This window comes from Phaenicophaeus curvirostris, chromosome 7 (assembly GCF_032191515.1).
Source record: "Phaenicophaeus curvirostris isolate KB17595 chromosome 7, BPBGC_Pcur_1.0, whole genome shotgun sequence".
Classification (NCBI taxonomy): Eukaryota; Metazoa; Chordata; class Aves; order Cuculiformes; family Cuculidae; genus Phaenicophaeus; species Phaenicophaeus curvirostris.
Genome location: NC_091398.1, coordinates 1,761,606 through 1,773,726, shown reverse-complemented (window position 1 = coordinate 1,773,726; position 12,121 = coordinate 1,761,606). Strand labels below are relative to the sequence as shown.

The 12,121-nt window shown below is 52.4% G+C and overlaps 1 protein-coding gene across 2 annotated transcripts in view; it reads left to right on the top strand.

The window, feature by feature from the left end:
• Positions 1-1,609: 1,609 nt before the first annotated feature.
• The window catches only part of LANCL1 (LanC like glutathione S-transferase 1), a 94,007-nt gene continuing 83,495 nt past the window's right edge, over positions 1,610-12,121 (top strand). For both annotated transcript variants that reach the window (XM_069860618.1, XM_069860617.1), the window contains exons 1-6: positions 1,610-1,717; positions 2,707-2,824; positions 6,920-7,127; positions 10,624-10,759; positions 11,088-11,234; positions 11,928-12,110. In XM_069860618.1, coding sequence (XP_069716719.1) covers positions 1,637-1,717; positions 2,707-2,824; positions 6,920-7,127; positions 10,624-10,759; positions 11,088-11,234; positions 11,928-12,110 — 873 coding nt within the window. In that variant the 5' untranslated portion in view covers positions 1,610-1,636. The remainder of the gene's footprint in view (positions 1,718-2,706; positions 2,825-6,919; positions 7,128-10,623; positions 10,760-11,087; positions 11,235-11,927; positions 12,111-12,121) is intronic.

Genomic DNA, 12,121 nt, shown 5'->3' with positions numbered 1-12,121 from the left:
CCCCTTAGGTTCAGCCTTAAGGGGTCTTGCACCCCACAGAGCTCCCTAAACCCCTCAGGTTTAGCTTTAAGGGGTCTTTCACCCTCACAAACCTCCCAAAACCCCTCCAGTTTAGCTTTAAGGGGTCTTTCACCCTCAGAGAGCTCCCAAAACCCCTCCAGTTTAGCTTTAAAGAGTCTTTCACCCCACAGATCTCCCAAAACCCCTAAGGTTTAGCCTTAAGCGGTCTGCCACCCTCACAGAGCTCCAAAAACCCCTCCGGTTTAGCTTTAAGGGGTCTTTCACCCCAGAGACATCCCTAAACCCCTCAGGTTCAGCCTTAAGGGCTCTTTCACCCCCCAGACCTTCCTAAACCCCTCAGGTTTAGCCTTAAGTGGTCTTTCACCCTCACAGACATCCCGAACCTCCTCCAGTTTAGTTTTAAGTGGTCTTTCACCCTCACAGAGCTCCCAAAACCCCTCCGGTTTAGTTTTGAGGGGTCTTTCACCCTCACAGACCTCCCAAACCACCTCAGGTTATGTTTTAAGGGGTCTTTCACCCCACATACCACCCAAAACCCCTCAGGTTTAGCTTTAAGGGGATTTCACCCTCACAGAGCTCCCCAAACCCCTCCGGTTTAGCTTTAAGGGCTCTTTCACCCCACAGAGCTCCCTAAACCCCTCAGGTTCAGCCTTAATGGCTCTTTCACCCCCCAGACCTCCCTAAACCCCTCAGGTTTAGCCTTAAGGGGTCTTTCACCCTCACAGACCTCCCGAAACCCCTCAGGTTTAGCTTTAAGGGGTCTTTCACCCTCACAGAGCTCCCAAAACCCCTCCAGTTTAGATTTAAGGGGTCTTTTACCCTCACAGAGCTCCCAAAACCCCTCAGGTTTAGCCTTAAGGGGTCTTTCACCCTCACAGAGCTCCCTAAACCCCTCAGGTTTAGCCTTAAAGAGTCTTTCACCCTCACAGAGCTCCCTAAACCCCTCAGGTTTAGCTTTAAGGGGTCTTTCACCCTCACAGAGCTCCCAAAACCCCTCAGGTTTAGCTTTAAGGGGTCTTTCACCCTCACAGAGCTCCCAAAACCCCTCCAGTTTAGCTTTAAGGGGTCTTTCACCCCACAGACCTCCCTAAACCCCTCAGGTTTAGCCTTAAGGGGTCTTTCACCCTCACAGAGCTCCAAAAACCCCTCCGGTTTAGCTTTAAGGGGTCTTTCACCCTCACAGAGCTCCCGAAACCCCTCAGGTTTAGCCTTAAGGAGCCTTTCACCATCACAGAGCTCCCATAACCTCTCCGGTTTAGCCTTAAGGAGTCTTTCACCCTCACAGACCTCCCGAAACCCCTCCGGTTTAGCCTTAAGGGGCCTGCCACCCTCACAGAGCTCCAAAAACCCCTCCTGTTTAGCTTTAAGGGGTCTTTCACCCTCACAGATCTCCCGAAACCCCTCAGGTTTAGCTTTAAGGGGTCTTTCACCCCCAAAGAGTTCCCTAAACCCCTCTACTCCAGCTTTAAGTTCTCTTTCCTCCCTCAACTCCAGCTTTCCCGCTTTAACGTCCCTTTCCCGCCCACGGCTCCCCGGGGCTCGGGGCGGAGCTGACCCGCCTCTCCCCTCCCTTTCCGGGGCGGAGCGGGATCCAGGGCTCGGCCGCGGCTCCGCGATGGCGCAGCGGGCTCTGCCCAACCCCTACGCCGACTATGACAAGTCCTTGGCTACCGGCTACTTCGATGCTGCCGGGAGGGTCAGCAGGGCGGGGATGGGGCGGGATCGGGACCTTCACATCCCCTGCCCTGGCAGCCCTATCCCTGCCTTGTCCCTTGACCCTCTCTGAGCCCCATCCCTACTTCCTAAGCTCCATCCCTGCTCCATAAGACCAATTCCTGCTCCATCCCCTGCTCCACGTCCTTGCCTCTTCCCTTGCCCCATCTCCCACTCCATCCCCTGACCTGGCAGCCCCATCCCTTGCCCCTTTCCGAGCCCCATCCCTGCTCCATAAGTCCCATGTCCTGCTCCTTCCCCTCCCCTGGCAGCCCCATCCCTAGCAGCCCCATCTTTGCCTCTTCCCCTGCTCCATCCTGTGGTCTGGCAGCCCCTTTCTGAGCCCCATCCCTGCTCCAAGAGCCCCATCCCTGCTCCATTCCCTGCCCCACATACTTGCCTCTCCCTTGCCCCATTTCCCACTCCATCCTCTGACCTGGCAGCCCCATCCCTTGCCCCTTTCTGAGCCCCATCCCTGCTCCATGAGACCTATTCCTGCTCCATCCCCTGCCCCACATTCCTGCCTTTTCCCTTGCCCCATCTCCCACTCCATCCCCCTGACCTGGCAGCCCCATCCCTGTTCCATAAGCCCCATCCCTTGCCCCATCCCTTAGGCAACTCAGGATCAGGCTGGGCTCCTCTTGCATCCATGGCCGGGGATAGAGCATGAAATAGGGCAAGGGACAGGGCATGGACAGGGCAGGACATGGGACTCACGGGGCAATGATGAGGCAGGGATGGGGCAAGGATGAGGTGGCTGAGGCGGGAATGGGACCATCCTGGGGGCAGTCCTGCTCCCGCCCCTGCCATGAATCTAAGAGGAGCCTAACCTGGTCCTGAAGTACCCAAGACCTTCTAGCAGAGACCTGTCAAGTTAAAACCACCCTCCAGGGGCCTGCATCTTACCAAGACCCCATCCTCCTGGCCATGTTTCCCTCATGCTTGGGGTTTATGATTTCTTTCTTTCCACAGCTGAGCCCCGAGTTCACACAGCGGCTGAATAACAAAATTCGGGAGCTGCTACAGCAGATGGAGAGGGGCCTCAAGTCTGCTGACCCAAAGGACTGTACTGCCTACACCGGCTGGGCAGGTAGGGTGGCTGGTGGGATCAGATCAGATGGATCAGGAATCTCCAGAGCAGATTTCTAGGTCAGGCCAAGGCAGAGTGTGGGTTTTTGAGATCCATGTCAGGAACGGTGCTTCTTGTGTAACTTTTAATCCATTAAAACCAAGACCTTCCTCAGGATTCCCTGTTTTAGGAGCAGGTTTCAAGCTACAGAGGTTAAACCATGGTGTTGCAGGGCAGGATTGGGTCTTCTCCTGGTTAATACTGCCAAATGTACCCAACAGAGACAGACTGCACCTGCTTGAGAGAAAACACAAGCACCATCGAAGGGACTGGCTCCAAATCTGGCCACGGTGGGGATGGTGACAAGTAAACCACTGCTCCTTGAAGCTGGCATGTGTGCATGATAGGTCATTGACCTGCAAGGAGTCCTCGCACATGGCAGCAGTGAACTCAGGGCCTGAGATAACGTCCATCTTTTCCGTTTGGGCTGAATTTTGTCTTTTGACATTGTCTGATTGGCAGGTTGCTCCATTCCTGTTCCCCAGGTAGTGCCCCTCCACTTAGCCAGGGCTAGTTCTGCTCCAGTACCTGCTGGAAGGAGCAGAAGTGCAAATGTGAGTATAAGGAAGGCCGGAAGCCTTCCTCACACTAACTCTTCTGTGCAAAGCTTCTGGGAGCTTGTCTTTCTCCTGTTCTGCCTTTCCAACCTGGTTTTAAATCCTTGGGAGCGTGCCCTGCCTTCTCTTCCCTTTGCCGGGAGCTGGGGAGGACACAGCTTTCTCTGCTGCCTTGGCTATTACCGTGTGCTTTGTCAGCTTTCCTGCCAGCGCCTCCTGTGCGGTGCCAGGCTCTGGGAAGGACCCTGGGGGACCTGCCATTAATCTTCGCTTGCTGCAACATTTTTTTTTGCTGCCGTGGCCTTTTTTTGGCAATACCCTGCAGTCTTAACTGGCAGGTTTCTGTTCTAATCCGGGTGTGGCTGCCTTTGCTTGGATACGGTGGAACTTGATGCCAACAGCTTTGCTTGGGAGAATGGTGTTTGTTGTGTTGGTGCTAAACTAACATTGCAGCTTGATGCCAGAAACACCTCCTTGAAAATTTTAGTAAGGCAGACAGGGACTGAGGAGCTCATAAGAAATGCTCAGATGCCAGGATTAAATTCCAGCGTGGGAGAGGATTGATTTCTTCAGCTGCTGCCTGGTAGCACTCTGCTGCTGTCATGGTATTTCTATGCATTTTTGTTCAGCACTGGCTGATTTCGCCTGGGGAAACAGGTTCAGCCTCCCAGTCTGTGTGACCCTGCTCCAAGGATCCCCAGATGAAAAGAATTCCTATGTAAAGCGGCCTTGAGTTGTGAGGGTGGTGTTTGGCTTAAGGTAGAGCCTGCCTCTGGCTGGAATAATTCAGGAGACAAAGCAGGAGGACAGTTTGCTGAGTTAGGAGTACTCTGAGAGTACTCTCTTTCCCCAGAGACCACGTTCCTTTCCTTGGAGCGGCCTTGGAGCTTCATGCTGGAAAATGGCTGCAGTTGTGAAACAGTGGTTGAGTGCTCTGGTAGGATGTTGGCTCATTTTCATTCAGAAGGCAGTTTCTGAAGAGGGCTTCTTCTCTTTTCCTCCCAGGGATAATTCCTTGTTGGGCACACAACCTTCTCGCCTTGGCTAATAGGATTAGAAAAACTCCTCGACAGATTCCCTGCAGGTCACAGCCAGCGGTGTGAAGTTTGCAGATATTACACTGTGTCTTTGTCACCCTCCCTGTTCCTCTAATCCTAGCTCTATTAATTAATTCAGTGCTGGTTTCCAGAGACAAAATTAACTGGGCCAAGATAGTAGCTTTTCCCTCTAATTGGTTGTGTAGGGAAGCCTTGTTGAGTATCTTCTCATGTAAATCATTGCCCAGCAGTCTGAAAGCAACCTGCACTCTTGTGGCCACTAATAAAAGATTGGAAATGTGGCTCTCTTAGCACATACACTGTGTGAAATGTAACGTACTTGAGTGTTCTCCATTATGCCCAGTAACACAGAGCATATGCTGGCATTTTACCTGGGGGCCTGTTTCTTTTCCAGCACACTTGACAGACCCCTGTTCCCTCAGCCCACCTGCGTGCCAGGGAAGCCACGGCTTCTTGGCTCACGGAGTTGGAGCAGGGGGAGGGAAGGACTTGTATTGTCAGCTCAGAGGCAGTGAAACCACACTTTGCATCCAGCTCATCCGGTGTACAGCTGAAAGCCATCAAAACACATCTGAATCCGCTTGTTATTCGTTCAGCTCCCCATAGGGATCAGGCCCTGGGGGCAACATTGGGTACGTTCCTGGGTAGCGACCAGACTCAGCTGTTCTCCTCTGTTTTGTCTTTTAATCAGTTTGGCTAGACTGCTGTGACAGCTTTTGTGGTCCTCATCTGCTTCAAAGCGCTGACTGAGGGAAGGTAAAGTGGTGCGGTGGCAGTGGGAAGAGATGCTACTTCCAAAGCAAGAAGTTGTGTATTAAAGCAGCCAAGTCAAGAGTGCAGGTTGTGCTCAGCCAGCTCTCAGGCTTGTTATAAGTCCAGAAGCTGTGATAGGTGTTCAAAATTTCAAGAGAGTCACTTGACATTTGCTAGCTGGGAGAGGACGGCTCCCCTTTAAAGAAAGGCTTCCCATGCAGTCTTAAGTGATGGCACCGCACATCTGAGCTCTCTCTGGAAATACTAATGCTGCTCTGTGCAGAGAGGACAAGGTTATTGCCTTCAGCAGGAAATGGAGATTTGCCCTTAATATATATGTGGAATGGAAGTATCTGCAGCACAAAGCTTTGGAGATTACCCATGCAAAATGAGAAAACCATCTAAATTTGAAATTGTCCTCCGTTCCACAGAAAGCAATTTTTCAGTGCCCCCCTCCCACCTCACCACATCAGTAGCTGCAGAATCTGGCTGTATTAATTCAGGCTTAAATGCAGGACCTGAGTCTTCTTAGAAACAGTTAGCGGTAGGGGGAGAAACAAGGTTTCCTCAAAGTGATGTGGGCCAGTAAGCTTTCTTTTGTAGAAGGTGTCCCTGCTCATGGCAGGGATGGAACTGGATGAGCTTTAAGGTTCCTTCCAACACAAGCCGTTCTGTGACTCAGTGTGTGTTTGAGGATGCCTTCTAGACGAGAAGGACAGTTTAAACTTGGCAGGCCTTTCACACACAGACTTACTGAGGGCTGCTACTCAAAGATTCAAGAGCTGGAGTAGGATAGGACAGGCAGTGGCAAAGGACAGCAGTTGATGCGACTTCCCAGTAGCACAGTTGTTTCTGTAGCTGAACAGCCCAACAAAAACCTCCAGGGAGGACCCTGCAGGCTTTTGCAGCGTTCCAGGCAGCAGTTTCTGTTCCAGACAAGGGCTGATCTCATCAATGATGTGCTGCCAAGAACAGCCAGGCAGCCCCTTTCTTTTCTAGGATGTGCCAGTCCTGGGTGTAGGGCTGGGGACTTGCTCGGCAGCAGGCACTGGTGTCCAGGGAGCTGTAACAACCTTGCTGGTGCTTCCCTGTGGGAGGGAAGGACAAAAGGTGCTGCTTCTCAGGGCTGCTGACACATCCCTTCTTTTTAATCCATGCCAAATGACCCAGCCCTTTACCTCCTGGCACAGGAAAATTAATTGAGGGAGGGTAGCACGGGAAAATTAATTGAGGGAGGGTAATGACTCAGCACTGTTGTGCCACAAGAACTCTCTTGCCCAAAGACGTTCTTTGTTTTTAACCCTCTCCTTCAGCAGCAGTGCCAGGTACGGGTGACAGATTCAGGTGGGTTTGTCTAGCTCTAATCTGTTGTTCCTCGCCACTAAAATTGTGTGTAACCTGTGTACCAGCAGCCTGGCTGCCCTCCAGGCCCTCCTGGGTCAGACAGCACCGTTTGTCCTGCCCTGCAGTCCGCTCCTGAACGGCATCAGAGCTCACAAAGCAGGAACAGCAGCCATGGGTGCTGCAGCTCAGGTTCTGCCCCTGGATATGCCCAAGAAACCTGTCCAGAGGCCGTGTGCCCTAGATGAGGCTGAGGACCAGGCTTTTCCGTTCATTAAAACAGCCAGGGCATGCAGCAGGAACAATAAACTTTTCTGGTGGGTGCAACCTTTCTGTTCCTTTCGCAGGCATTGCTTTGCTGTATTTGCACCTGTATGACGTGTACGGGGACCCAGCCCACCTTCAGGCGGCCCACGAGTACGTGAAGAAGAGCCTGAGCTGCCTGACGAGGCGATCCATCACCTTCTTGTGTGGGGACGCCGGGCCCCTGGCAGTGGCCGCTGTCGTCTACCACAAGCTGCAGAACCAGAAGCAGGCAGAAGAGTGCATCACTCGGTAAAACGCTTGGTTGTGCCTTTGATCCCATGTTGTTCTTGCTCACAGAGCTGGTCTGGGCTTGTGGCAGGTGCTCTCTGCCAAGCCTGAATACGTTTGGTTGCAGTCTTGTGTGTGAGAGAATCCAATAACGTAGCAAGGAGTGCAGCCTGGTTCTGCCCTGGGAAAGGAGAGAGCCTACGGACAGACCCGCTTTCCTGGCCGCCTGCAGGCTGGGGAGCAAGCACCCTGTCCAGCTGGTGTTGCTTTCTTAAAAATGATTCCCAGAAGAAAAATATGGCAAAGTTTAAAACCCCAAAAGGTGAGGTTTGGCCTTTTTTTCAGAACCCCGAAGTTTAGCTTTACTTTACTTTGAAATGGAGAAATGTGGCAGGATTATTAGGTTAATTTTGTCCCTCACTCCCACTTGCTATTTGTGAGTTGACTTTGACTTAATCCCAAGATCCACAGCATCCCTTTCCACTGCCGAATGCAGCTGGTCGTGATTCATTTATTTCTATTTCCTGCATTTCCTCAACTGTTTTCAAATGTATTTTTGTGGGGCACTTAAGACAAGAAAAGGACCGACACGCGGTCCTACAGCCAGATCAGCACATGGCAGAGGAAGGAAGGACGGTAAGGAGATGCAGTCACAAGCTTTTCTTGCTGCAGGGAGATCAGTTTTGAGAAGGTGAGAAACTGCCCCATAAAGAGTTTCCGTTTACGCGTGGTCAGCATGAAACCAAGACACTGAGAATGACACCGAGTGCCTCTAAACAGCAAGGGATGCACGATATCAATTAAAAAGCTGTGGGTGGCAATTAAGGTGCCTGGATGGTTTGGACACGAAGTTACTAAGAATAGCTTCTGTCCATGTGGATATGGTCAGTCTGAGAACAGAAAACCCGTCCTTACTCTTGAGAAGAGCAACAGAGCTGGGGAAGGGGCTGGAGAACAAGGGTTATGAGCAGTGGCTGAGGGACCTGGGGCTGTTTAGCCTGGAGAAGAGGAGGCTGAGGAGAGACCTCATTGCTCTTTGCCGCTCCTGAAAGGAGGTTGTGGCGAGGTGGGTGCAAGGCTCTTTTCCCAAGTGACAGGTGATGGGATGAGAGGAAATGCCCTCAAGCTGCACCAGGGCAGGTTCAGCTTGGATACTGGGAAAAATGCCTTCATGGAAAAAGGTTTCTCAGGCCCTGGCAGAGGCTGCACAGGGAGGTGGTGGAGTCCCTGTCCCTGGAGGGGTTTAAAAGCCAGGCAGATGAGGTGCTCAGGGATCTGGTTTAGCAGTGGGCAGGTATGGCTGGACTCGGTCTCAAAGGTCTTTTCCAACCAAATGATTCCATGATTCTGTGAAATAAGCTGTGGTTTAGGTTTTGCTTAATGTGGTGTCGAAGTGGTGAATCTCGCAGTGATTAATGTATTTGCTAACTGGATGGGAATTGATCAGTCAAACAGTACAGGCCAGCCGGGGTCACTGCATAAACCCAAGGTGTGATAAATCCCTAATTTCCTTGCTGTAGCTCTCCCTTCCTCATATCCTTCTTTTCCTGCCTGCGGCTCTGTGGCAGAATGGAAGCTCGCGATTAATTCTGCACTGCCATCTAATGGCGTAGTAAAGGCAGAGCCTTGGAAATCGGTTTCTTTATTCATCTCTGAGGGAGGAAAAGAGAAAAATGCGGCTTTCTGGAAGGAGCAGTTGTACTTCCCTCACTCTGCCACCGATTCCCAGAGCAGCTTGCCTGGCCGTGCTGCCTTTAAACAGTGTCTGTCTTTGGGAAATAGCTCCCTGAATTGAAACACTGAAGTGAGTTTCGGGTGTGCTGTGTAGTTACAGAACAGTTGCTAAGTTACGCAGTGCAAGAGCACTTCTGTTACAGCTGTGGAGAAGGAGGGCCTCTCTCCATTTCACTCTCCGTCTCCTAAGATGCCTCATCTTTACAGAACCCGAGGAGAGAATCCATCAGCCAGGTTTTACCTGCAGTGGAACAGACAGGCGCTCACTTTTTCTTAGCTCCTTGTTCTTGACTAAATGAGTTCGTGACTGACAAACGTGCTTTTATGCTCTGGAGAGACTAGTATTTTAGGGCGGCCCATTTTCCAGGAGCCTGTGAATCGGAGCCATGTTCCAGCCGTCCTCTTTTCCCTGCCATCTCCCACCACTTCAGAAGGTCAAAGGTTTGCTTTTAGAGCTGGTGGCATATGAAACTCCCACCTTGCTCTAGAGCTGCCTCACTTTCCCTCTGTCCAGGAACTGCTGATCTTTGGCAGTTGAGGCTGAGCTGTGAGCAGGAGTGGCTTTTCCTTCAGGGACCTTGGTTTACCACCTCACCCCTGAGAAAAGCTTTTCTGCCTGCAGTCAATCAGGCACCTCTTGCTGCACACGTGCCACGCAGCCCTGCCCCATGTTTCAAATCCACCAGAGGCTTCTTCCCCTGGTTATCCTGGCTGGGAGAGCAGCTCGAGGTAGAAGCAGTAATGCATAAGGAGCAGTAGTGGCTCCAGCTGCTCCAGATTTCCCCACGGAAAGAAGATTTCACATCCAGACCTCAGCAAATCCCAGCTGTGGGTGTTGCAGTTCATCCACCCATCCATTCCTTCTGTTGCATCGGGCATCTCCGTGACATCTTGGAGCTGAACAACACCACTAGGCAGCATTTCTCCTGGCCAGCCTGCTGCTGGGCAGAGTCCCTCTGTTGCAATGCTGTTTTCCTCCTTGGAAACTCTGCTTTTCATCTGCCTTCCTCGGACCTGGGGCCAGGGGGCATGAGGAGGCAGCAGGGCCTTTCTTTCAGCCACGCAGCTGAGAGAGGGAGCCCTCCTTACTCCTTGTCCCGGGTGTAAACTCTGTTTCTTGCGTTTAATCTGCTAGAAACCTAATCAGGAGTGGTACATGAGGAGATGAGGCCAGTCCACATTGAGACATCACCCTCCTTTCTCCTTCAATATCCCTGCTCGCTTTTGAGTCCAGCGCCAAGGGGAAGTTTCCTGCTGTGGGAGTCAGAGCCCAGCATCCCCTCTCTGCTCCGAGGGTACTCGGGACATTTAGCTGCTTCTTCCCTTTGCAACACATAGTTCTGCGCCAAAGCAGAGGCTGCCAAGGCACCTTTTCTGCTCTTCACACTGCTGCGACATGCACACAGCTCTCCGGGCTGGTTTCTGCGCCCTCTCCCTGCTGCAGGCACAGTTGATGCCAATAACAATGCAGCCCTGGCCACTTGCAGGAGAGAAAGGGGCTTTTCCATCAGGCCCCATCCCTGGAGGGGTGCAAGGCCAGGCTGGATGGGGCTTGGAGCCCCTGATCCCATGGGAGGTGTCCCTGCCTGTGGCAGGAGTAGGACTGGATGGGCTTTGAGGTCCCTTCCAACCCAAACCATTCTGTGACTTCCAAGCGTAAGGGATGAGATTTTTTCCACAGCAGTAGTTTGACTTTCAGGCATTCCTTGAGCAGCCAAATGAAACACTATTTACGCTGCTCTGAGTGTCCTCTAACATCCTCCATGTGACTTTTTCTTTGCAGCTTGCTCCATCTACACAAGCTGGACCCGCGAGTGCCAGACGAGCTGCTGTATGGGCGCATGGGCTACCTCTACGCGCTGGTGTTTGTGAACAAGCACTTCGGAGAGGAAAAGATCCCTCAGAGTCACATTCAGCAGGTACTCTGCCTTCTGCTGATTCATTAGCTGTCGCTTCCCACGCGGCTCGTCTTTGGGCAGGTAAAAATCAACGCTGGACATAGAGAACAAGGGAGAAACCACATCATGGTATCCCTGCTGCTCTTCTTCCAGAGGGACAAAGCTCCACAAGTCCCTGCCATCCATATAAATCTGTAGGCAGGACTGGAATGGCAGATATTTCACTCCCTCACCTGTGCTCTTCCCTCTGCTTGGGCAGGAAAACAGCTCTTGTTCTGTGTCAGGATATGCACTGTGCCTTGTCCAAAACAGCAGCATTTCCCTCTCCTGCATCTCTTCCCACCCACAGGTCTGCGAAGCCGTCGTGGCCTCAGGAGAGAGCTTGGCCAAGAGGAGGAACTTTACAGGAAAGAGCCCCCTGATGTACGAGTGGTACCAGGAGTACTACGTGGGGGCAGCCCACGGGCTGGCGGGGATTTACTACTACCTCATGCAGGTACGAGGCGCTGCAGGGGAGCTCTGTCATGCTGCTTTAAACAAGGAGGAATGTTCGAATGGGCGTTTGGTGATGCCAGGCTGGGCAACATCCCTTGTCTGATGGACTTGCTCCTGCATTTGATCCTGCATCCCCACTTCTGAGGGTTTTCTCCAAGCCTGTGTGACTGAATTTTCCTGGAGTTCGATAAAGAGGTGCCTACAGGAAAGCTCTTGATCAGGGAGTGCACAGAGAGGACAAGGGGAAGAGTTTTCAGCTGAAAGAGGGGAGATTAAGATGAGATTTCAGGAAGAAATGTTTTGCTGTGAGGGAGGGGAGGCCCTGGCCCAGGCTGCCCAGGGCAGTGGTGGCTGCCCCATCCCTGGAGGGGTTCAAGGCCGGGTTGGATGGGGCTTGGAGCCCCTGATCCAGTGGGAGGTCTCCCTGCCCAGGGCAGGGGTGGGACTGGACAGTCTCTCTTTCTGGGGATGCAAGAGTGTGACTGGAAAAAAGTCCCTGCTGGAGGGCAGATCAGCCTGGGGTCAAGTGAATATTTGTGATGAGAAATCGGGACCAAAGGAATTACTTCATGTACAAGGAGTAAGGGAGAACGTGGCTATAGATGGCTTTGTTCCCGCCTTTCGGGCAGATCCTGGGCCTCGTAGGGAAGAGACAGAATGGTAATTGCACCTGATTTAACGCTTCCTCTCTTAGCCTGGCCTTGGAGTGAGCCAAGTCAAGCTCCACAACGCCGTCAAACCCAGCGTGGACTACGTCTGCCAGCTCAAGTTCCCATCAGGCAATTACCCTCCGTGCGTGGGTGACGCCAGAGACCTCCTCGTCCACTGGTGCCACGGGGCACCAGGAGTTATCTACATGCTTCTCCAGGCCTACAAGGTACCAGAAAC